The following is a 22,039-nucleotide window of genomic DNA, read 5'->3' as shown; positions in this document are numbered from 1 at the left end:
ACATGAGACGCATTGTCAACCTCTTCGTTACGTGTATGCTCTTGATCTAGGAGAAAATTAGGTAGGTGAGACAAGATGAGGTGAATGTGGTGGTCGATGGTTAGGAGGCTTAAGGCTGAATGATTGCGATTCCTTCGTTCCTATAGGGCGTTTCTCATGGCCTGAGCTTATGTTATCTATTCATGCATACCATTGGAAGCAACGACATCCCGTCGGTGAACTTGTAAATATACCTAGGTACCACCGGTCTGTCTTTAAGGTCAAGGACTAGCATGAGTTTTCTTAAGAATGGCTGACTCGCTATTGAAATCACCTATCACGGTAGAATAAGTTATCTCACCTTATACACCGGTATATCAGCATAGCCTCGAGGAGCCTTGCGATTTTTTCCTAGGCGCAGTAGGAGAAAAGTGATAGATTATTTATCGCATTCTACCAAATTTTGAGTGCTCTTCATAGGTAGCTAAAGGTGCTGAGGCTTGCTTCTGGAGGAACACAGCATTGATCTCAATTCAATCAAATTTGAAGGCCTTAGGCACAGCGGAAGGCTGTAGCTGTTGATACCTCGGAGAAATCTCGAGAAATGACAACTTGCTATCATAGGTATATATTAGCTCAAATCATGCCATGGAGGAATCGGTGTAGGGCCTAGACGTGATGTGCTTCCGATGAGAAGTGCAGAATTGTTCTTAGAGCACAAGGGTTCTAATTTCTTCGGCGTCTATAATTCCCTTCACCGGCCAGTCTGCATGAGCGCCAGCAGAACATATCTACATGGGAATGTGATCTGATAGAGCCTTTTGTATGAATTATTCCGCGGGAAGTGCTGTTAAATTGCAGGTGGAATCGTTGCTAGATCATTATGGGACACCAATCGCAATGAGCTAGAGAGAACAAAGGGATTTTGAAAACAGGAATTGGCGCCCTTGCCCGTCAAAGAATCATACCGAGGTATGGAATTCAGGGGTCGATAAAAACACGTGATGACGGTCAAGAAATTTTTGCTCTCAAGTCGATAAATCAACGGGAATTTTGTTGAGGGAAGTCTAGAATCCCACGATGTGGGAGAATAGGCAAATGTTCATCGGTATGCCGAAGAAAAGCTGAGAATAGAAAGTGAGTTGGAGACCTCAGGAAGAGATACGCAACACCGAGGTCGTATGACCGTAGAATTCGGAACTCGTCTGGCTGCATTGCGGTAATACCCAAATTCCCGACTATGCAACATTTGGAGAAAGTTGGATATTGGAGAAAGAAGGGACGTCGATTTTAGTATATTCGACTTCTCTCTTCTGTATATCGTAGTAGCCGGAACTCGAGACGCTCTCGCATCCACCATCTGACAGTACGGGTATAAATACAGACCTGTGACTTTCGGATGGCGCTACACCGGAGGAGACTAATCCGGCTGCATGAGCACTGCCTCTCCCTCTAAGGTCGGCAAGTGGGTAGAACGTGGCCTCGGGCGTTCGCGAGATTTATGAGAACATCGCCGACACAGAGGGATTTTCTGTTAGCTTCGGCGGGTCTCCAGAGTTTTACCAAGGACCATGAGCTTCGAGGTCCTGTTCCTGTCTTGACGGCTACTGGAGCATAGCCTCGATCACGAAGTTGAGGTGTCCCCGGATTACTGTAATAGGAACCTGACGTTGCCGATTGTTTCCCCTGATGGCACATCAATTTAGGTTGAATGCTAAGTTGCCGTTCTTCTCGGCATTTCAATGACTGGCAGCAATCTTGAAAGAGGAGTTGACTTGTAGGATCAAGTCCTTGTGATTCGAAACATACTCGTGGTGTACGATAGGCATATGATAGGTAGGATATTGTAGATTAGAATGAATGTCGACATCCTTGGCTGCGTAAGGTACCGGTGATGAAGCTTTCATGATCTGCTGCAGCGTGAAGCTTGATGCCCTGGGTAAATACGCCAAGCTGATGATGGTGTGTTGATGTGACAATTTGACCTGGTTAGAGAACATTGACTAGATAATATCTACGAAGTCGATTATTTCTTCTAACCGGAAGCGGCTGTTTATGCATCGTAGCACACACTTATGGGCTGAATCTTGTTTTGAATTATAAGTATCTAGGCACGAAGCTTAATACGAATAACATTATTGAACTAGAAAAGTGACGTGATATACGCAGTAGAAGCAGAAATAAAAATAAGGACTTGATCATGCAATCTTGGAAGTCTAAACTCTCTCAAAATATTAGGTAACGCTCTCCTACCTATTAAGTGACTAGTTAGTTGCCACTTTCAAGGTTATTTATGCTTAACTTTTCTTATAATTCAATAGGGCGGAAGCATATATATAATAACAAGGGTTAAGATAATCGATCTTCAATCTCAATTGGAAAGAGCTGCGGTTATCGGCGTCCAAGAATTTTTTCTCTCTTGGTCATATCGAAGTTCTTCAGGATAAGATTATCGCGGCGATTTGACAACGTTCACTATTAGCAAAATAGCACATTAATTCTCTAGTCGATTCAGGTAATTTAGTCCCAATAGTTCAATTGGTTCGCCTACTTGTACCCCGTGCTTCACTTTATTATTCCTTTACCGACTTGGAGGTGTACGTATAAGTACCTTTAACTAACCCTCTGGAATTCCAACTTTAGCTCTCCTCTTTCTTTTCCTCTCCCTTCCCAGGACTTTCGACGCTGAGCCCGAGGCAGCTCGATCCTCGTCGCGATACCACGGCTTATACAGCCGTGGGGACATCAATTGAACGCATATACACCTTGTCGTCCGCTATACCATCCGATCAGACACCATGTTGCCGGTGCGCGCAGTACGAGCCGCCGTCCGGGCTGGCTCTCGCAGAGTTTCTCCTCGAGTGACACGTCTGTCTCCGGCGATCGCCAGAAGCCTACCACGAACCCAACGAACCGCATACTCTTCATCTGCACGAGCATACGACTCTACCACCCGTGCTGCAGTCATTCAAGTTCTGAACAATGTCGGTTCGAAGAGGGAGGTTCAGCAGTACCTCTCCCACTTTTCCTCCGTCTCTTCTCAGCAATTCGCTGTCATCAAGGTCGGCGGCGCTATTTTGACCGACTACCTAGACGAGCTCTGCTCCTCGCTGTCATTCTTATACCATGTTGGACTTTACCCTATCATCGTCCATGGGGCTGGCCCACAACTGAACAAGCTCCTCGAGGATGCTGGTGTCGAACCTGAGTTCGAGGAAGGAATTCGTATTACCGACGGTAAAACCCTAGGTATTGCAAGGCGACTCTTCTTGGCGGAGAATTTGAAGCTCGTCCAGCGCCTAGAAGAAATGGGTGTCCGCGCTCGACCGATCACCTCCAGCGTCTTCACCGCCGACTACCTCAACAAGGATAAATGGAAGTTCGTAGGCAAGATCACCGACGTCAACAAAGAGCCAATTCAGACCGCCATTGAAAACGGTTACCTTCCTATTCTCACCTCCATGGCCGAGACAAGGGAGGGCCAAGTATTGAACGTCAATGCTGACGTCGCTGCCGGAGAACTGGCTCGAGAATTCGAGCCGTTGAAGGTAGTCTATCTTAGTGAGAAGGGTGGTTTGTTTGACGGAAACGTGCAAAAGATCTCAGCTATCAATCTTGATGAAGAATTCGACCACATCATGTCACAACCCTGGTGCAAGTTTGGAACCCGATTAAAGATTCGGGAGATTAAGGAACTTCTAGAGACTCTTCCGCGCTCATCTAGCGTTGCCATCATACATCCTGCCGACTTACAGAAGGAATTATTTACGGATTCGGGAGCCGGTACCCTTATTCGCCGTGGAGACAAGCTGATGACTGCGGAGAGTGTTGCGGACTTTAACGATCTTGGCAAACTTAAGGATGTGCTTGTGCGAGATCGTGAAGTCCGGGACGCTAGGGCAACCGTAGATCGATATCTGGACTTCTTACAGGGGCGAAAGTTCAAGGCGTACTTCGATGAGCCTATGAAGGCCCTAGCAGTCGTCCTCGACCCAGCCCCGGATCAGTCTTATTCGACCTTGGCTACCTTGACAATCACTAAGTCAGGTTGGTTGACGAACGTTGCTGACAACCTCTTCGCCGCGATTAAAAAGGAATATCCTAGCTTGGTATGGACCGTGAAGGCAGACGATGAAAATCTCACTTGGTTCTTTGCCAAGGCAGACGGTAGCATTGTCAGGGGCAATGATGTCATGTTCTGGTATGGAATTGAGCCCGGAGAGGAGCTGAATAAGCTCATGAGCGAGTTTACCCTTCACGGCCGAGCAATGCTAGGTGATTCTAACTTAGAGTCCCGACTTCACCGAGCAGCTCAGATTGCTTCTGAGAACCTACGGGCTCACTTTGCGTCCGGGTCCGTAGCCAACCAAGCACGGGGCTACTCGACCCTCGCCCGCCGCCCTGTGTTAGGGGCTACTCCTAAGAGTGCATTCTCACACATGCCCCGCAGAGGCTTTGCAACCGAAACCAACCCCAACCCCCCTTATGGCAAAAAGCACGCGTCGAATACCCAGCCCTCGAGAGTCGCATTGATCGGTGCACGGGGCTATACCGGACAGAACTTGATCAGTCTCATTAACTCACATCCTAATTTTGAGCTTCGACATGTATCGTCACGGGAATTAGAGGGGAAGAAGCTAGAAGGGTATAGCAAGAAGGATATTATCTACGAGAACTTGAGCTTCGACGATGTTTACGATATGGAGAAGAAGGGTAAGATAGACGTGTGGGTGATGGCACTACCGAACGGTGTTTGCAAGCCGTTTGTCGATGCCATCAACAAGGCCAAGGACGAGACCTCTTCTCGCGAAGATAAAAGTGTGATCGTAGATCTTTCGGCGGATTACAGATTCGACAAGTCGTGGACCTACGGTCTTCCTGAGTTGGTTAAGCGATCGCAGATTGCTCAAGCTACCCATATCTCGAATCCCGGTTGCTACGCCACAGCCGCGCAGCTCGGCATTTCGCCGCTTGTGGGGCATCTGGGTGGCCAGCCTACCGTCTTCGGTGTTAGTGGCTACTCGGGGGCTGGCACGAAGCCTTCGCCGAAGAACAATGTGGAGAATCTGACGAATAACATCATCCCTTATAGCTTGACGGACCATGTCCACGAGAAGGAGATAAGCTCTCAACTTGGTGTCGATGTCGGGTTTATCCCGCACGTCGCGGTATGGTTCCAGGGTATTCATCACACTATCAACATCCCCCTCAACAAGACGATGACTTCGCGAGATATTAGACAGATGTACCAAGATCGGTACGCGGGCGAGAAGCTGGTTAAAGTGGTGGGGGAAGCACCGCTGGTAAAGGCGATTAGCGGAAAGCATGGCGTTGAGATTGGCGGTTTTGCTGTTCACAGTTCTGGAAAGCGGGTGGTTATTTGCGTGACGATCGACAATCTACTAAAGGGAGCGGCGACACAATGCTTGCGTGAGTATTTACCCACCCCTACGCCATCATCTTTTCCCAAACCTCACAGTCGACTTGGGATACTGACGTGGCTTATAGAAAACATGAACTTGGCTCGTGGGTACGCGGAGTTCGAGGGTATTCCTCCAATGAATTAGACAGGGGATTTTCCTTCATTCCGGTGTTTTTTTCTTTTCGGGGTCTGATGCTGGGGGCTTTTAAAAGAGGACTTGTATATACCTATGTGACAAGTAGGCGGGAGTCTTTATGATGTGCTATAAAAGATGTCCATAAAAGCTTACCGGACTTGATACGTGAGACGTTCTCTTAAGCTAGAGGGGGGCGGCTGGGCGTCATTCATTGTCCTCATGTAAGTCGTGATGGAAAAGAGTATGGATAGAAGCGAGTTATTGGTGGATAGTAGGGATCTCCAATGGAGCATGTGATCATTGTAGCGGATTCATTCCTACTAAGTACTAGGTAGGCAGATAAGAGATGAACTGAGATTCGGGCATGCTCAGAAATTGACTTGATTTACCGAGATAGAATCCAACATGTCGGGTTTTGATATGGGTAGAACAGCAAACGGCAGACCCCGTCCTGCCCGTCAGAAGACGCCGTTTGGAGAGAGGTGGAAATGGGCAGATGGAGTGAATTCAGACGCCGAATAGTCTAACCAATCCCTTATACGGCGTGATCTGGTGGGGCATCCCCCTGAAAAGCGTGTTCCGATGGCGGATGGCGGGGTTCTATGGCGGGGCAAATTTTTGACAATTTTTAGAAGCAAGCACCCGATTCATGGGACGAGCAGGAACGAGCAAGGACGACTAGCTCTGAGCTAGAAATATATTTGCATATATTTGTGTGTGTATATCTGCATAACTTAGAATCTTCCACTTTGACTCACGTTTCTAGTGTAGAGCTCGATACAGTTTATACTCGCACGAGAATCCTACCTTCCGAATAGTCAATCAGTTCGAAGACGACCATGGCTTCCCAATTCCCTACTAAGAAATGCGGTATGACTCCCCCAGAAAAGCCAATGGCTTATACATATGGATGCATGTACAAACCTGCGTAAACTAGATTCACATGCTAAACTCGACTGTTATACCAATATATAGGCGTCCTAGGCTGCACAGGCTCCGTCGGCCAGCGCTTCATCCTGCTGCTGTCGCAGCACCCGCACTTCGTCCTGCACGCCGTGGGCGCGTCGTCCCGGTCCGCGGGCAAGAAGTACAAGGACGCCGTCAAGTGGAAGCAGGCCTCGCCCATGGGCCCCGTGGCCGAGCTCGTCGTCCGCGAGTGCAAGGCCAGCGAGTTCGCCGACTGCGACGTCGTGTTTAGCGGCCTGGACGCGGACGTTGCCGGGGACATCGGTACGTTTCCCCCTTGTTTATACCTTCATGGGTTGTAAGTTGGTTCAACGGGCTAATACACGTCTCCGCGCGTCTAGAAATGGAATTCCTCAAAGCCAACCTCGCCGTGTTCTCCAACGCGAAGAACTACCGCCGGGACCCGCTCGTGCCGCTCGTCGTGCCTACCGTCAACCTGCCGCACCTGGACCTGATCCCGCACCAGCGGGCGCAGCACGGGCTGGAGAAAGGGTTTTTAGTGTGCAACTCGAACTGCGCGGTGATCGGGCTCGTGATCCCGTTCGCGGCGCTGCAGGCGCGCTTCGGGCCCGTCGACGCCGTCTCCGTCGTCACCATGCAGGCCGTGTCCGGCGCGGGGTACCCGGGCGTCAGCAGCATGGACATCGTGGATAACGTCGTCCCCTTCATCTCCGGCGAGGAGGACAAGCTCGAGACCGAGGCCCGCAAGATCCTCGGCTCTATTAATGCCGATGCTACTGCTCTCTCCGACCAGGAAGGCCTCAAGGTCAGCGCGAGCTGTAACCGCGTCCCTGTGCTCGATGGACATACGGCGTGTGTGAGCTTGCGCTTCAAGAATAGGCCTAGCCCGACCGCGGAGGAGGTCAAGAATGCGATGAGGGAGTATGTGAGCGATGCGCAGAAGCTGGGATGCCCGAGCGCGCCTACCCCGAGTATTCTGGTTTTTGATGAGCCGGATCGCCCGCAGCCGAGGCTGGATCGCGACTTAGGGCGCGGGTACACGGTTAGCGTCGGCCGGGTGAGAGAGGACGAGAGCGGGATTTTTGATATCAAGTTCGTTGCGCTGAGCCACAATAGTGAGTTGCCGATTTACCTCCCCCTTTCTTTCCCCATCAATAAAGGTTGCTAATGTCCGATAGCTGTCATCGGAGCAGCTGGCTCTTCGATACTAAACGCGGAGGCGGCGGTGCTGAAGGGGTTTATCTAAGAAGGGTAGTAGGTAAGAGAAATTAGAAAAGAAAGGGGGGTATGTATGCGAGAAAGCAAGCATCCTGCATCTAAGGCGTTAGGGTTGGTTTATTTGCATACGGAAGATAAAAATGAGGCGGGTGGGCATTGAAGATACGTGATTGAGGTGGTAGATAAGGGGTTTGAATAAAATGAAACGCTTCACTTACCATTTCTATGTCGTATCTAGCTCAGTGGGTGGTAAGTTTGCGTATGATTTAAATTTGCTGTCTAGGCGACTGTGATTCAAGCTTTCGATGATATATTGCTAGTTGAGTTTGTTGGGTCCCGGGAGCATTTCGCTGGGCATCTTCGTCATTTCCTGAGTAATCAGTTTGAGCGAATATTATATCCATTGTCTTTTTACGCAATGTAGGACCCCATCTTCTAAACCACGGTAGAATGAACTTGTCATGAGGACAACTGTAGGATTAGAAAGACCCTATATTATATATACTGAAAATTGCTACCTATGCCTTCTTATGACCAGGATGATTATACGCTACCCATAAGTAACACACTGTAGCTTCTAACCATCACCAGCAATTCATACAAGTAAACATAAATAGACAAATACAGTGCTTCCTTTGATAGATAAGTTATATTATACAAGATGGCAGAACCTCGTCGAACTATCCAGAAGTTCATAAGAGGAGCCTGATTACCCTTTATGTAATCCTATAAGACAAAGCACGAGTCGCTCCCAGACACCTAAAAAAGATTCGTTCGGACGTAAGCCCCATAAGTACTGTACATACACATGACTGACGACGGAATCCCACGATCACGTTCCGTCCGTAAGATTTTTGATTATGCCCAACGATGCCCAACTGTGCCTTTTTATTTTACCTCGTCATAAGATAATAAGATAGCCTAGCCCCAGGTATGATGTACGGAAGTTATACCATCCATTAGATCAGAACCCCTCGAAATAGCGATCATATTGACGAGCCAGGTCCTCCGAATACGGGTCTCGCTTGCCGTCGTCCTCGGGGTAGACGTCGAAGCATTGCGCATCGCCCGGAAACCGTACGTTGGGCTGAATCGGCGGCCTGATCTGTCGGTTGTACAGCGCGTCCCAATCTATGCCTTCGAAGAACGGGTGCGACTTGACCTGCTGGGTGCCGCCGATGAGGTTTCCTAACCGTCTCGAGCGGTCCACCGTGCAGAACGAGCGAATGACGTTTTGCGCATTGGGCGAAATAGGGGGCTCGGCGGGGAACAGCACCGGTTTCTCGATTATCCTGTCATCTTGTTAATTTCTACAACCGAGAAAAGTCGACACATGGGTTAACTGACTGTTTGTAGATCTCGATGGGATTCTGGTGCCAAAATGGTGGATACCCAGTAAGGAATTCGTAGATCAGGATGCCCAATGCCCACCAATCCACAGCTATGGTATGCCCCTTATTCTGGATCACCTCCGGCGCCAAATACTCGGGAGTGCCGCAAAGAGTATAAGTCTCGACGGGTCTGCTATCCCTACTACCAAGCCTCTTCGCAAACCCGAAATCAACTAGCTTCACGTGACCCTGACCGTCCAGAAGGAGGTTTTCAGGTTTCAAATCGCGATATGCCACGCCGCCTTGATGGTCATGAAGAAATTCGAGTACCAAGACAATCTCAGCCGCATAGAACTGAGCCCACTCCTCCGGAAACCGCCGGTGCCTTCGCAGATAGCTAAAGAGTTCACCACCGGGGATATAGTCGAGCAGCATGTACAACGAGTCATGGTCCGAGAAGGTGGTGATTAGCTCGGTGATGAAGGGGTGGCCGGCTACGTCGCTCAGGATGCGGCGCTCGTCTCGAACATGATCGATCTGCTTTAACTTAATGACCTCGGCTTTTCGCAAGATCTTAAGGGCGAAGACTTTTTCGCGCTCCTCTTCGGCGCCAGTGGCAGGGCGGACTAAACAGACTCTGGCAAATGTACCTGTGACAAGATACTTTTAGCATGGCAAACACTAGGCGCGTCTCGCGTCGCCAATGCGACAGGTAAGTAGGTAATACCTGTTCCGAGAGTCCTCACGAGCGCAAAGTCGCTCAGCTTTAATCGCTGGTGCTGCGGTGGCACTTTCGGGTCGGCATCCTCTTCTTGCGCGACGGCGCCGGCGTCTGTATTTGTGATGGGGCGCAGGCTGTGCTCTTGTATAACTCGTGGTATTAGGCCGGGTTTGGCAACCGTTGCGGCCATCTTCTTAAAATTCATCCGAAGTCTGTGATCTTCTTTTCCAGCTAACCTATAGGAGCAGCCTTTCGCAATTGGCGGTTCTCTCCTTCAGGCGACTCCCATCTCCCGGCGCCAAGGTGACTATCGACGAGGAAGGTTTCGATTAGGAATTGTAACGGTTGCAAGACGATGTATGTAGATTATGTGAACAGCGGTTATTGGGCTGGGTCCTTTTTAAAGTATGTATGATGTATTTTCAAAGTATGTGATAGATAGAATAGATATAACGTATGTAGATGATTATAGACAATAATATATGGAAACGTTGGACCGGAAGGGCAACAATGGTTGCCGATTCTTAGCGCAGTTAGATCTTATCTAACAGCAAGTGATATAATAGGTAGTCACTAGGAAATAGACGAAGTGAGATGAATGGATAGAGCGGGCTGAGCGGGTAGAATATGGGCTATCAAAGTCCAAGTCATAAAACAGGTTGGACACACAGCTGGATAGGTTAATAGGTTTGGATAAGTCATGGATTAGGCCCAGCCTTGTAGCGACGGTAGCGATGACGTTTGCTGCAGAAGGAACCTCAAGCGTGCGAGCGGGCAGGGCGGGGAGGACTTCATTGTCGCAGGTGATGAAAGTGGATATTTTTATGGATATTTTAGGACGCCCGATCTAGACCAGCTAGACCTCGTAAGGAAATGTAAGGAAATTGTAGGGGAGAAAGTACCCCTAGTATCCTTGTTGTATTGGCCAGATTGGACCAGTGGGCGTGACGAGATGCAATATGCCGGCTAGTCGCATGAGGTCGCATCTGCATCCGGCAACTTGAACGAATCATTTTGATTGTCAAAAGTCCTAGACGATAATGTTAAGGCTGAAGTTTATTCTTTTATATTGCAGTTTATTCATGAAGAATTCGGGTAGCTGTGACTAAACACTGATTTAGAAATGAATACTAGTAGGTTATGTAAGTAATACATACCTAGTTGAATGTAAGATGTGAGATGTAAAGTGGACAAATTGGATAGATGAAGGAGTTGAGGAGGAGAGGAATGGAAACTCGAATCTAAACCCTATTGGTCTTCGTTTCGACGGGTTGCCCAGATGGGTTATTAGCGGGGCTGGGGAATGTGACTCGTTCCAACTTGGAACTTCGACCCAATCAGTATTAGCTAATCGTCAAATGTCCAAGTACCTAAGTACCTGCGTAGTTTCAGGACCAACTGACTAAAAATGTTCACGTTCCACAGGAGCAGGCATTAGGACATTTTAAAGAGCTTCAGCCACAGATGAGGTAACCCCCTATTTGAGGCTGAACAACCCGGATCCCGGCCAAAACGGCAATCATCAGACGTTAACGGTGCGGCGCACCTCGTGGACCGTTCCTTATTAGTGACAATCGACAACTGACAACTGCCATCCTCCCTCTCTCTCTCTCCTTATAGACGATAACGTCTTGACACAACAGCAAGCCTTCTACACGATTATAGGGCTGTTGATTCCACCTTTCTCAACCATTCTAATCGTTCAAATCACGTTCAAGTCCAAACACGAAAATCCTACGCTTACAAAGCATCTCCCTCTTTCAGCCCTCGTCTCTCAACCCTCGTTAGACATGAATTGAGCTTACAACATTCATGGACTGGACTTAGCTGGAAAGTCTTGAACCATGTTTAACCTTAGCAACTTTGTGCAAAAGGCACAGTCGGCTGCCCAGCAGTTGATTGATCCTATGCAAGGTTTGAACCTGACTAACTCCGACAGACATCCGTCCAAGGCTTCCCTATTCCAGAATCAGTTTCGACTTCCCACCTCCCAGACTCCCTTGTACGAGATCCCCGCCGAGCTCACCATCCCTCCCTCCAACGTCACTCAAGGAGACAAAGATCGTGATCGAGGCTGGCACTACACCGGAAGGCTACACTTATCCGAGTCCTTTATCTGCTTTTCCACAACCCCCACTAGCTTTTCCCAAGGCTCCAGCCCCTCGAGCTCCGCCGCTTTTACCGGTCAAACACATGGTGCTGGTCCAAGCGGAAATGGCTTCACATTCCCTCTTTGCGCTATTAGACGGGTTGAGCGTCTAAACAGCCAGAATTCCCAGGTACGAAAACGCACATGAATTGCTATCGTGGACAAAGCTGACGTCACGCTTCCTAGTTTTCCCTCGCTATCACCACCTGGAATGGTATTTCTCAAGAATCGGTCAAGGATAAAGATAAGGATAAGGATGCGAAAGATAAGAAAGAGTTCAGAGAGCAGAGAATTACTATACAGCTTGTCGCACCTCGCCCAGCATGTGAGAGGTTCTGTGATGGCCTCAAGAGAGGCTTAAGGAGCGCAGTTGGCAGTGTCGGAAGATATAAGAAGGTAGTAGCTGACTGCTACTCGGAATACCTTCTTCGACCAGAAGAGAAGAAGAATGCGAGCCCCCCGGACGCCGGCTTGGGCATGGTCTTCCGATACCCTGGCGATCCGAAGAAGCTCAGGGACCGAGCAAAGATGAGGTTGTGGGCAGAGTATCTTCGCGACAATGGCCGAAATGCGACCTTGATTCGTCAACCCACATTTCATAAACTAATCAGAGTCGGTCTTCCGAACAGGCTTCGAGGCGAGATCTGGGAGTTAACTTCCGGCTCACTATACCTACGACTCGAAAACCCAACCTTGTACACAGACACGCTCGCGAAATTCTCAGGCAAAGAATCCTTGGCCATAGATGAGATAGAAAAGGACTTAAACCGAAGTCTCCCGGAATACCCTGGATTCCAGAGTGACGATGGCATCAACCGGCTACGACGGGTCCTGACGGCATATAGTTGGGTAAATACCGAAGTCGGCTATTGCCAAGCCATGAATATCGTCGTAGCCGCGCTACTGATTTACATGTCCGAAACTCAAGCGTTCTTCCTGCTTTCAGCGTTGTGCGATAGACTGGTTCCTGGCTATTACTCATCCACCATGTACGGTACACTTTTGGACCAGAAGGTGTTTGAATCTCTCGTGGAGAAGACGATGCCGATTTTATGGGAACATCTCGTTAAGAGCGATGTGCAGCTTTCTGTCGTTTCTCTTCCCTGGTTTCTTTCCTTGTACATCAACTCGATGCCGCTAGTATTTGCGTTTAGGGTCCTAGACGTCTTCTTTGTCGAAGGTCCCAAGGTTCTTTTCCAGGTCGGATTGGCCATTCTGAGAATTAACGGCGAGGAGTTACTAGATGCTACGGATGACGGCGCATTCATTTCTGTTCTAAAGTCATATTTCTCTCGTCTCGACGAGTCTGCACATCCAAAGTCCGAGAACCCAAAGTTACGAGCTATTAATAGGTTCCAGGAGCTCATGGTTGTTGCCTTTAAGGAATTTTCTGCTGTCACTCACAGCACTATCCAAGATCTGCGATTGCGCAACAAAGATGCTGTTCTCAATAACATTGAGAATTTTGCTAAGCGTACCGCAATCCGGAACCTTGGACCCGACAGCAAGCTATTGAATCCGGAAGAATTAGGGGCTCTCTACGACAGGTTTTACAGAGTGTTATATGAGCGACAACAGCGAGATCTTATAATCCAAGAGCAAACACGCCGAGCCAAGGCTAACAGGGCTAGAGGTAGCGACGCATTCTCAGATCACGATCACGGCGTAGAGAAGGGTCGAGTTGGCCTTGGTCCGAGTACTAGTTTGATGGACTATGATGCATTCCGAGAGTTCTTAGCGAGTGTGTCTAAATGGGCTATTTCAGACTCTCCGCCTTCACCTAGGCGCGAGCCGTCTGCGGAAAAAGATCGCAATTCGTACTTCAACAGCTTCAGACGATCCGATGCAAACCTCCTTTCGCCTTGGGGCGGAAACCCTGAACCGGCTGACCACGAATTTATGCAGAGATTATTCCGAAGATGGGATGTGGACTCTAGCTCGGCGCTGACTCTGCAAAATGTCGTGACGGGTTTTGCACATATCAAGGGGAAGCGAGATATCATGGGCACGATCACTTATTTCTTCGAGCTCTATGACGACGACGGTGACGGAAGGGTTGACCGAGAGGGTATTCTCCGAATTTCCGAAGCCCTCTTGTTCCTTTCGCGTCGTGGTCTCGAAGGATCGCTAAGCAATTCTAACTCGAGCGTGGCGCTCAATGGATTAAGTGATTCAACTAATGGTTCAACGAGCCCGCCTATCGGAGGTACTATCAACGAGCGATTCTTGGGGAGCGTGAGCGCTTTCATTAGACGCTGTTTCGAATACGCCGACCCCGATCACCCTAGCAATCAACTTGCAAACGAACAAGCGACATCCAAGACGGATGGAGCAATAGATAACAGCAGTGCGTTTGTCATTGATGATGAGGAAGACGAAGATGAAGACGACTTGCTTGCCTTCGAGGGCCCAGCGGACAGCCCAAAATCTGCGAAGAAAAAGCCAGACTTAGGGCCGTCAATCCCTCCCGCGTTGGGCAAACCTGAGGCCGAAAATGATGCCAGGCGTGCAGTGTCCAAGGCTGTATCCGAGAAAGCTAATGCGGCCCTAGATCCTTCGAACCCGCTGCACATCACATTACCTACATTTCGCATGGTCGTGCTTGCAGATGAGCTACTAGAACAGTTCTTCGAATCATCGTTTCCCACGTCATTGCATCTTATGGACGGCTTGGCGACTACTCACCAATCCACATCTTCTCTAACCACGTTCTCGAACATCAGTTTTGGACGCTCGTCTGCTGCACCTATTCCAGCTACACAGGCTGGAGTAGCAGGTGCGGGCCGTAGTCTACGTGGCGTTCTAGATAATATTGTCACGGATGCGTCACGCGTAGCTGCCGAGGTCCGACGACGAATGGAGGATGCGCAGCGCGAATTGGAGAAGAATGCAGTGCCCGGACAGAAAGACGATGAAGAAGAGGAGGAGGATGACCTTCAGGGTCCACGTCCGACTGGATACGGTGGGGACCCCGAACGGCGAAGCGTGCGGTCATCTGACAGGGATTTGCTGGATGGAGCCGACGCAGGAGCAGGAGCAGCGAAGGACCCAGAAGGGCAAAGCCAGCTAACCATCGATCCTAATGGCGCGCAAGAAGGGAGGCCCAGAACCGTTAGTTCTGCAACGACGCAGAGGATTGTGGAATTCGAGGGTTGACATGCATGTAGAGGATAAGCACAGGGACATAACGGAGTCAGGTATCGGTCTGGAACATGATTGGAGGTCTCGGTTATCGTTCTCAATACTATGTTCACAGGGTGTATGTATGGGTCGAGCGTTACCGCAGCAGAGACTATGTGCAATTCAGAGTCGATGAATCAGGACCCCGAAGTGGCGTTGAGACATTGTGCCTATCATGATTTGGCGACATAATCCCTTCGACGGCCAAGTGTAGATAAGACTTGACAATGTCCCCTCAAGTAGACCTGGTACTTGCGCTTTCCTTTGGATATTTGTGAACTCGTTGATAGAGATTGTTATCAGAGTAGGCTCGAAACATTGAGTTTTAATTTATCTATCATGTATGAAGCCGTTGCGTAAGCTCATACGTCTTTACGGCTCGTAAAAGGTACCAAAATAGTTGGTACAGATTAAGATCTCCAGCGCCATTCCAGAGCAGTAAGACATCTCTACATCGAAATAACCGCAGGTCGTCGATGATAAATCTAAGTCAAACGAACTCCGGGGTTACGAGCATTCCATTCCATCTAGCCATGCTACCCCTAGCATAGGTACCAGAGGCTGAACGAAGCAACATGCCCCTTTTTCGAGGTATGGGTAGGTACCTAAACAAATATTTTAGAACCTATATCTCCCGACTATGAATTACACATGCCATCTCCAGCAATAACAGCAGTATTCTTCTTCACGAATTAGTAATTCACCCGACTCCCCTACAAACTTCCCGGGGAATATCTTCAAATTTGTGTGGACAGCGTATATCTACCTCTTGGAACCAATCGATAATATGGGATTAGCCAAAGCAACAGCCGCGGTTTACCTGCTCGCCTTTTCGGCCCTGGGCGGCGCGGAAGTGACTACGACGAGCGCAGGTACGGGTACGGGTACTTCGACGAAAGCCGCCCACTCCATAACGACAAACACCACCACGACTTCGCGCACGGTAACGCACACCAGCGCCACCTCTCCCGCAGGCAAAACGAGCACCTCGCCTTCACACGTACCGGGCGTGACCCACATCCCCGATTCCCCTATCCTCCTATCCATCGTGCCCTTGCTTAACCCGCAAAGCCGTGAGCGTGACTCTTCCAACGGTAGCTGGAACCCGGAAAGCCTCTTCGTCACCACTTCGACGCCCTTCCTAACCCGCTCCTGCGCCAACGCATCGCCCTTCAACCTAATTTCCGGCCGCCTTTCCAACGCCAACGACGGGGCGCATCTTTCTACGATCCCGGACGTCGTGTACCAGCCCCTCACCACGACGACGTTCGCGCACGCGAACCCTGGCCGGGCTATAGACGAGACGTTTAGCGTCGAGGACGGGTACTTGCGCTGGTACGATGCGCGGTTCTACGGGGGGCGCGCGAGGTATTGTGTAAGCGGGGAGAAGGAGATGGTTAATGTGGTTTTTCATATCAACAAGACGTGGCCCGAGGGGTGCGAGGAGGTGGATGTTAGGGTGTTTAGGGAGAATGAGTGTAGGGAGGGGAAGGTGGTTGAGGGGGTGAGGATTGGAGGGGTCGAGGAGGTTGAGACGGGGAGGATGGGAGGGCAGGCTAGGACGACGGGGACGAGTGTTGCCGCTGGTGTTGATGCGAGTGCGACGACGGCGCCGGGTGGGTCGGATGAGCTGTGATGTGATGGGATTAGGAACGTTGGGTAAAGGATCGCTTCTATAGATACTAAAAGATCTAGATCTTAAGGGGTTTCAATAGCAACAATCGATCGCTGGAATTTCACTATGGAATAATCGAATGAAACTATCAATACAACTTTTTCCAATAATAATATTGAAGTCGCATCCTAACGCACAAGCACCAGAAATAGGGCTATCTCAACCATCTCAAAAGCCTAGGTAGAATTGTGAAATGTGGTATCATACGCTTCGCAAAAAAGGGGGCAGGGAGGGGTAAGTAGAAATTACCCCTTTTTCCATGTTGCAATACCATCCAACACGGCCACACTTTTCAACCACGCTCGACCGACAGAAACCAAAGCTTTTTAATACCTAAGCTACTCAATAGCAACGTTTTCAAGTTTTCCCTCGTCTTCGACCATCGGGGGCGCGTAGCGAGTGTTACGAAGATCTAGAGTCACGGCTCTCGCGGCTCTCGCAGCCGCCACAGCTTCTTCCATCGCAGCTGCTTCTTCAGCCCTTTTGCGTTCCTTATACGCTCTCCCGCGAGCCCGCATCTCAATGGCCCAGTCCTCGTATTGGCGTTCTTCGGCGATGATAGCAGCGACGTCTTCACGGACCAGCCTTGCGCTCGTTTTGTACGCTGTCTATCTAGGTTGTTAGAATCCCTGGCTGCGCGATGAAGGGCTAGGTTCTGAGAAGGATGCGTAGGGGAAGAGATTTGTGATGATACACAGTATGAAATAAGAGGAGTAACTTACGACTTCGAGGAATATGAATAGGGAGGCTGCTAGGAAAGCGAAAGCCGCGAAGCAGCACATGATTACAAGGGTCACTTGTCCTCGCAGGCTTTGCTTGTCAGATATAAAGTAGAGGACCCCGCCTGCGAGCGCTATCGAGCCGAACAGGGCTACGAAGTAGACGAGCCGCAATCGTCTGCATATAGCCTCGGGCGTGTCGTCGAGGAGATGGAAGCACGAGCACGTGTTTATGTATGCGTAGGGAGGCATGATGTAGTAGAAGTCAGGGACGCTGTATTGCGATAGAATATGTGTTTTTGGGGTTGTTTCTTGCTGAAAAGATGCGTTTAGGAGATGATGGGGTTGAATCGTATGCCTATTCGACCCGACCGTTCGTCGCTTGGATACCTGACAGAAAGAATGTGGAATATCGGTTGACAAGTCGGGGGAATAAGATATATACCAAGATTTTCATTAGTGCAGGTACCTATCGTCAGAAATTGATGTATAAGACCTAATGAATTTTGTTGCGTTTACACTTTCTAGATATGACCTACCTCGGCCATCAAAAATTTCAATGCGTTCCTGGATGCTGTGCTTATGCCTCGTTCAGTCTTTCCTTGGATCTCGGTAATCACCTACCTAACTTTATATCTCTCTATACATTCAACCATGAGCTCAAAACTTAAAAAGGGGTTGTAAAGGCATTCTGTCAAAAATAAAGCGGAGTTGCGTGCGTGGAGATATCCTCGTAGCACTTAGGGGTGTAGAAGTTTGTCAAAAGCTGTTAGATTGCCGAATATATTCTAATTATATTTTAATTTGATATTTTTTATATTTCTTTCGACGTTCCAAACTTGTTCTATAATGAAAACTTACTTACCTACGCACCTCTGATATCCCTTCTTTACGTTCGACACGCGAAGCCTTTCTTGCCCTTGGATTGATCTTTCAAGGAGACACTTCCTGAGTTATGGGCTTATTATCAGTCTATCTTTCAGAGAGATAGCGGAAATAGGACTAGAACTCGAGATTCTTATCATCTATTCCACGATACTCATATATATCGGCAATGCACTGGTTTGGCAACTCGGCGCCCGGCGAATACGGGACGCGAACCTGAAGTTTGAGATCGGTGCCGCTGTCGGCAAATGCATAACTTCGCAGGCATCTTCGACGTAGGAATAGCCTGTATTTCATATAATCAAATTAATCCAATCTTTGAGTTCTTTTCGGCTTTCCTCTCTTCTACTATGGGAAGTCTGTCCATCTGGCATACAATCGTGAAGGTACGTCATCCGTTTCATTTTAATATCCTTCGTACATCTCAAATCTATCATATCCGAACGTCTCGCTGAGTCACGAAAACTGACCCGCTTAGCCCACATATGAGTCTTACCACCGAGTAAAGACAAGTGCGATCGGGTTTCTCCGCGAGGGGATGAGTACACTAGAGAGAGAAATAGAATGGGTAAAGGAGGAGGCGAAGAAAGAATCACAGGAAACGGAAGTAAAATCGGAAGCTGAAGCGGGAGAAAACTCGTCTTTCTCGGGACCTGTGCAGCTGGACTACGACGCCTCCGATGAGACGGTGTGTGGGAGTGACGGAGAGCGGGAGGCGGTATTGCCAGGGGTTGAATTAGACGTCAAGTGCCCCCAAAAGCCCACAAAGACGGTACGATGGGCGACTGATAAATGAATTCCGTGCAGTCGAGTTGCGGGAAATTTGTATGGATATTTCTGTATCAGTGCCTTGGAATCTAGAAGAGTTCATACATACCTGGTAGGCAGCGTCACGCAATTTTTGCAAGTTCCCTCGGTACGAACCACCACTCCCATTATCCTCACTGAGATATGAAAGAAGGGCAATATTTGAAATTCAAACCCGCTTGTTCCCCAACCTATACCAAATAAACAAACAGGTACTAAACGCTACAAGAAGGCGAAAAAGGAGTGAAGAAAAAGGCAAACCTATTCCCGAGAAACCACTCAGTTCCCGTCCAACCAAGGTAATCGCGGAATTGTCAGGTTCGTGATACCGAACGTCTCCTTCATCTCTCTCACCACAGCTATAAGGTTATGCAGATAATACCGGCCCTCCCAGAACAACTTCTCCGGTCGATCGTCCGCTTCCATAAATCCACCGCCCCCTGGCGTCACCGGCGTCCTCATGACGGACGCTCTCTGCTTCGCGACTATGACGTTTACGAGGTCGAAGATGAGCGTCAGTACCCACCTCAGCTCGGGCTCGAGGTGCGTGAAGCCTTGAGCCCAACAGCACCAGGAGCGAGCATCGAGCAGGAGCCCGTCTACGGCGCTGCACCTCTCTTCCTCATTAACTAGCGGTTGGAAGTAGTTCCTGATGCGCCACTCGTTCGCGGCAGGTTGGACGGCGGGCCAGCCCCGGAAATCCGTGTACCGGAAGAGGAAGATGCCCTCATGCCTACGGTGCCAATGCGTCGGGCGCACGTCGAAGACGGCGGGGTTGTCGTACGGGACGAACTGCTGCAGGAACGCATTGCTGAGAGCACGAATGGGCACCCGGACGATGTTAGAGGGAGAGGGAGTTGTGCGGTCTGATGGTGCGTCTTCCATCTTGATGTCCCCATCTGCATCGACTGAGTACTACTCGCTGTGATCTAAATCGTCCTGGTCGCTACTGATAGAACTGCTGGTGCAGCAACGGCAACGTTTCCGACTCCTCTGTGGTCTCATGTCGTTACCATCGTGGGGATTCCCGAATGTCTCTTCCATGGACGGTAGTGAGTACTTAGGCCCATCCAGATCCATGGCATCGGGGTCGCTAGTCGCGGCATCTACGCACCCAAACAGACCGCCAGATTCCCGAGGTACCGGCGACACAGGACTCATTGTTCCGTCAGTATGACCGGTAGTGGCACTACTATCGAAACCCGGATATCTAGTGGCTTCTTTGGGGAACCGAAAGAAGAGCCAGGCGCATTCACCACACACGGGCTGGGGGAGACGCCGGTGAGACTTGACCGCGATGCAGTGGTAGGCACGATGAATGGAACAGTAGTAGAATGCAGCTCCGGGGCCCGTGTTCTTGTCGTGGTTGAGCTTGTAACTCGAGCCGTTGGGGCGAACGTAGTGGCACTCTGGCATGAAACAAGACATTTTAGCGGCGGTTACTTTTTTCTTTCTTTTTTAATTGATTATATTTTCGTGTGTTGGATTAACGAATGTGTATTAACGGGAGAATGGATGTCTTAATATAGTATGGTTGTGAAACTGATTGATTAAGTGACTTGAGAAGTGGGTGATAGTTGTATGAGAGCAAGTTGAAGTGTGAAAAGGGAAGATATAATTGAATTTTAAGTGTATCCGAATCTAATTGAATTTGAATGAAACCAGGAAGGAACCTAGATTCTAATGTAAATGGTGGTTCCTTACCTTTGAGGCAGTGATTCATATTTTAGGTACCCGGGGTAGTCGCCATTCAAGCGACAGATTGACGTCGAGAAGTCGCAACAGAATACATCATTTCTTTCCGAATTAGGCAATCCATGCTCTTTCTGAGGTTCCAGTTAGGTAATATTGAATATTCAATAGCCCTACCTGCAATTTTGTGTTTGGGAAATCTCGGTTTGCTCCTACCTCCTATCCGAGTTGTTCATTGGAGGGGAGAGAATTCCGCATGTGACCGGCTCCGCGAGCCCCTGAATAAGCGACACATTTCTACACAACTCAATGGCTGAGTCAGGGCTTGGGAGAATGAGCAAATACATTTTACCTCAAATCCCCGGGGTAAATCGAATTCTTTATCTTACCTCAATGTTAAAATAACCGTATTGCCTGTCATTTCCTCGGAGACCAGTCCTCCCCCGACGTTCCCTGCTAGATCGAGAAAATCCATCCTCGGCCCTACACGCGCTACGCCCACAACGGGTAAAGGAGTATCTCCGTCGCATCCCGCATCTCCTGAGTTAATGAGACTTTTACAAGATTTACGTGCTTATCAGAATGTTTTGCTGGGATGTGTATGTGTGTCGCACGGAAAAAAAACCACGAGGTCAATGGTGTTGGTGATGGAACAGGGATGGAACCAAGATTCGAAAGCTTGTTCGGTCCCAAACCCGGTCTATTGGAAATCAGGTACCGAGGGGGAACCTGGGACGCGCCCGCTTGCTGCTGTGTAACGTCGGAACTTCCGAGCTCAGAAACCCGAGCCAAGATTGAGAGGACGGAGCCTCATAAGTAACTTGCATGTACTCTTGAACGGCCTTATTGCTGGGTCGTATTACCTCAGTATTACCTACTCGGTAGTCGGTCATCCCCGTAGAGGTGGGTGTGGGCGGCTCGCGGTGGCACATCCCGACATCGAGACCACACGCGCATCTCCGTCTTTAGGGAGGTGACAGGTCGACAAAAGCACTGTGTTCACTAAGTGTAATGTAACCCCCTTGAGCCTCACTCAAGCCTCGCAGGGCTGACAAGGGACCAGAGAGCGAATGACATTCGAGCAGGGAGAGCCACTCGCGTTTAAGATTGATAATTACCGACGAATCATGTGAGAGGGATCCAACCCGGTCATTCTCCGGTACTTGACCTGGTCCATCTACTGCCGGTTTGATTCGCT

At 49.3% G+C, this 22,039-nt stretch overlaps 8 protein-coding genes across 8 annotated transcripts; 4 read left to right on the top strand and 4 right to left on the bottom strand.

Moving 5' to 3' along the window:
• Positions 1–2,212: 2,212 nt before the first annotated feature.
• On the top strand, positions 2,213–5,705 carry F4807DRAFT_222056 (Aspartate/glutamate/uridylate kinase). Its single transcript, XM_047994072.1, has 4 exons — positions 2,213–2,246; positions 2,301–2,494; positions 2,623–5,409; positions 5,488–5,705. Exons 3-4 carry the CDS (start codon positions 2,778–2,780, stop codon positions 5,544–5,546), a joined length of 2,691 nt encoding a protein of 896 aa, XP_047851265.1. The 5' UTR covers positions 2,213–2,246; positions 2,301–2,494; positions 2,623–2,777; the 3' UTR covers positions 5,547–5,705.
• Positions 5,706–6,111: 406 nt separating this feature from the next.
• F4807DRAFT_438099 (aspartate-semialdehyde dehydrogenase) lies at positions 6,112–8,091 on the top strand. Its single transcript, XM_047999100.1, has 5 exons — positions 6,112–6,250; positions 6,309–6,407; positions 6,513–6,767; positions 6,845–7,579; positions 7,643–8,091. Exons 2-5 carry the CDS (start codon positions 6,377–6,379, stop codon positions 7,708–7,710), a joined length of 1,089 nt encoding a protein of 362 aa, XP_047851264.1. The 5' UTR covers positions 6,112–6,250; positions 6,309–6,376; the 3' UTR covers positions 7,711–8,091.
• An 80-nt stretch (positions 8,092–8,171) lies between these two features.
• F4807DRAFT_221982 (Pkinase-domain-containing protein) lies at positions 8,172–10,180 on the bottom strand. Its single transcript, XM_047994071.1, has 3 exons — positions 9,741–10,180; positions 9,030–9,663; positions 8,172–8,974 (listed from the first exon to the last, which is right to left on the bottom strand). Exons 1-3 carry the CDS (start codon positions 9,937–9,939, stop codon positions 8,647–8,649), a joined length of 1,161 nt encoding a protein of 386 aa, XP_047851263.1. The 5' UTR covers positions 9,940–10,180; the 3' UTR covers positions 8,172–8,646.
• Positions 10,181–11,229: 1,049 nt separating this feature from the next.
• F4807DRAFT_469970 (TBC-domain-containing protein) lies at positions 11,230–15,039 on the top strand (the record flags this gene model as incomplete). Its single annotated transcript, XM_048002773.1, has 2 exons — positions 11,230–12,013; positions 12,070–15,039. Exons 1-2 carry the CDS (start codon positions 11,579–11,581, stop codon positions 15,037–15,039), a joined length of 3,405 nt encoding a protein of 1,134 aa, XP_047851262.1. The 5' UTR covers positions 11,230–11,578.
• Positions 15,040–15,850: 811 nt separating this feature from the next.
• F4807DRAFT_463430 (uncharacterized protein) lies at positions 15,851–16,699 on the top strand (the record flags this gene model as incomplete). The annotated part of the gene is made up of 1 exon (XM_048001982.1): positions 15,851–16,699. One exon carries the CDS (start codon positions 15,851–15,853, stop codon positions 16,697–16,699), a length of 849 nt encoding a protein of 282 aa, XP_047851261.1.
• Positions 16,700–17,076: 377 nt separating this feature from the next.
• On the bottom strand, positions 17,077–17,709 carry F4807DRAFT_463429 (uncharacterized protein; the record flags this gene model as incomplete). The annotated part of the gene is made up of 2 exons (XM_048001981.1): positions 17,077–17,346; positions 17,461–17,709. 2 exons carry the CDS (start codon positions 17,707–17,709, stop codon positions 17,077–17,079), a joined length of 519 nt encoding a protein of 172 aa, XP_047851260.1.
• A 1,574-nt stretch (positions 17,710–19,283) lies between these two features.
• F4807DRAFT_221946 (uncharacterized protein) lies at positions 19,284–20,260 on the bottom strand. The gene has a single exon (XM_047994070.1). It carries the CDS (start codon positions 20,032–20,034, stop codon positions 19,429–19,431), a length of 606 nt encoding a protein of 201 aa, XP_047851259.1. The 5' UTR covers positions 20,035–20,260; the 3' UTR covers positions 19,284–19,428.
• On the bottom strand, positions 20,065–20,577 carry F4807DRAFT_463426 (uncharacterized protein; the record flags this gene model as incomplete). The annotated part of the gene is made up of 1 exon (XM_048001980.1): positions 20,065–20,577. The coding sequence occupies one exon, from the start codon at positions 20,575–20,577 to the stop codon at positions 20,065–20,067; it is 513 nt and encodes a 170-aa protein (XP_047851258.1).
• Between the last annotated feature and the right edge of the window lie 1,462 nt (positions 20,578–22,039).

Source organism: Annulohypoxylon truncatum (genome assembly GCF_022578515.1).
Source record: "Annulohypoxylon truncatum strain CBS 140777 unplaced genomic scaffold F4807scaffold_32, whole genome shotgun sequence".
Lineage (NCBI taxonomy): Eukaryota > Fungi > Ascomycota > Sordariomycetes > Xylariales > Hypoxylaceae > Annulohypoxylon > Annulohypoxylon truncatum.
The sequence above is the reverse complement of the archived record's forward strand: the minus strand, read 5'-3'. Positions and strand labels throughout refer to the sequence as shown.

What these genes read in the sequence shown, in the direction of transcription:
- F4807DRAFT_222056 (XM_047994072.1), top strand. Translation starts at nt 2,778, where the DNA reads ATGTTGCCGGTGCGCGCAGTACGAGCCGCCGTCCGGGCTGGCTCTCGC. An exon ending in AGCGGCGACACAATGCTTGC is followed by an intron (nt 5,410 to 5,487) that starts GTGAGTATTTAC and finishes CGTGGCTTATAG; the next exon opens with AAAACATGAACTTGGCTCGT.
- F4807DRAFT_438099 (XM_047999100.1), top strand. Translation starts at nt 6,377, where the DNA reads ATGGCTTCCCAATTCCCTACTAAGAAATGCG. An exon ending in ATTCCCTACTAAGAAATGCG is followed by an intron (nt 6,408 to 6,512) that starts GTATGACTCCCC and finishes ACCAATATATAG; the next exon opens with GCGTCCTAGGCTGCACAGGC. An exon ending in CGTTGCGCTGAGCCACAATA is followed by an intron (nt 7,580 to 7,642) that starts GTGAGTTGCCGA and finishes AATGTCCGATAG; the next exon opens with CTGTCATCGGAGCAGCTGGC.
- F4807DRAFT_221982 (XM_047994071.1), bottom strand. Translation starts at nt 9,939, where the DNA reads ATGAATTTTAAGAAGATGGCCGCAACGGTTGCCAAACCCGGCCTAATA. An exon ending in CGTGAGGACTCTCGGAACAG is followed by an intron (nt 9,664 to 9,740) that starts GTATTACCTACT and finishes ATCTTGTCACAG; the next exon opens with GTACATTTGCCAGAGTCTGT. An exon ending in CCCATCGAGATCTACAAACA is followed by an intron (nt 8,975 to 9,029) that starts GTCAGTTAACCC and finishes ACAAGATGACAG; the next exon opens with GATAATCGAGAAACCGGTGC.
- F4807DRAFT_221946 (XM_047994070.1), bottom strand. Translation starts at nt 20,034, where the DNA reads ATGGAAGACGCACCATCAGACCGCACAACTCCCTCTCCCTCTAACATC.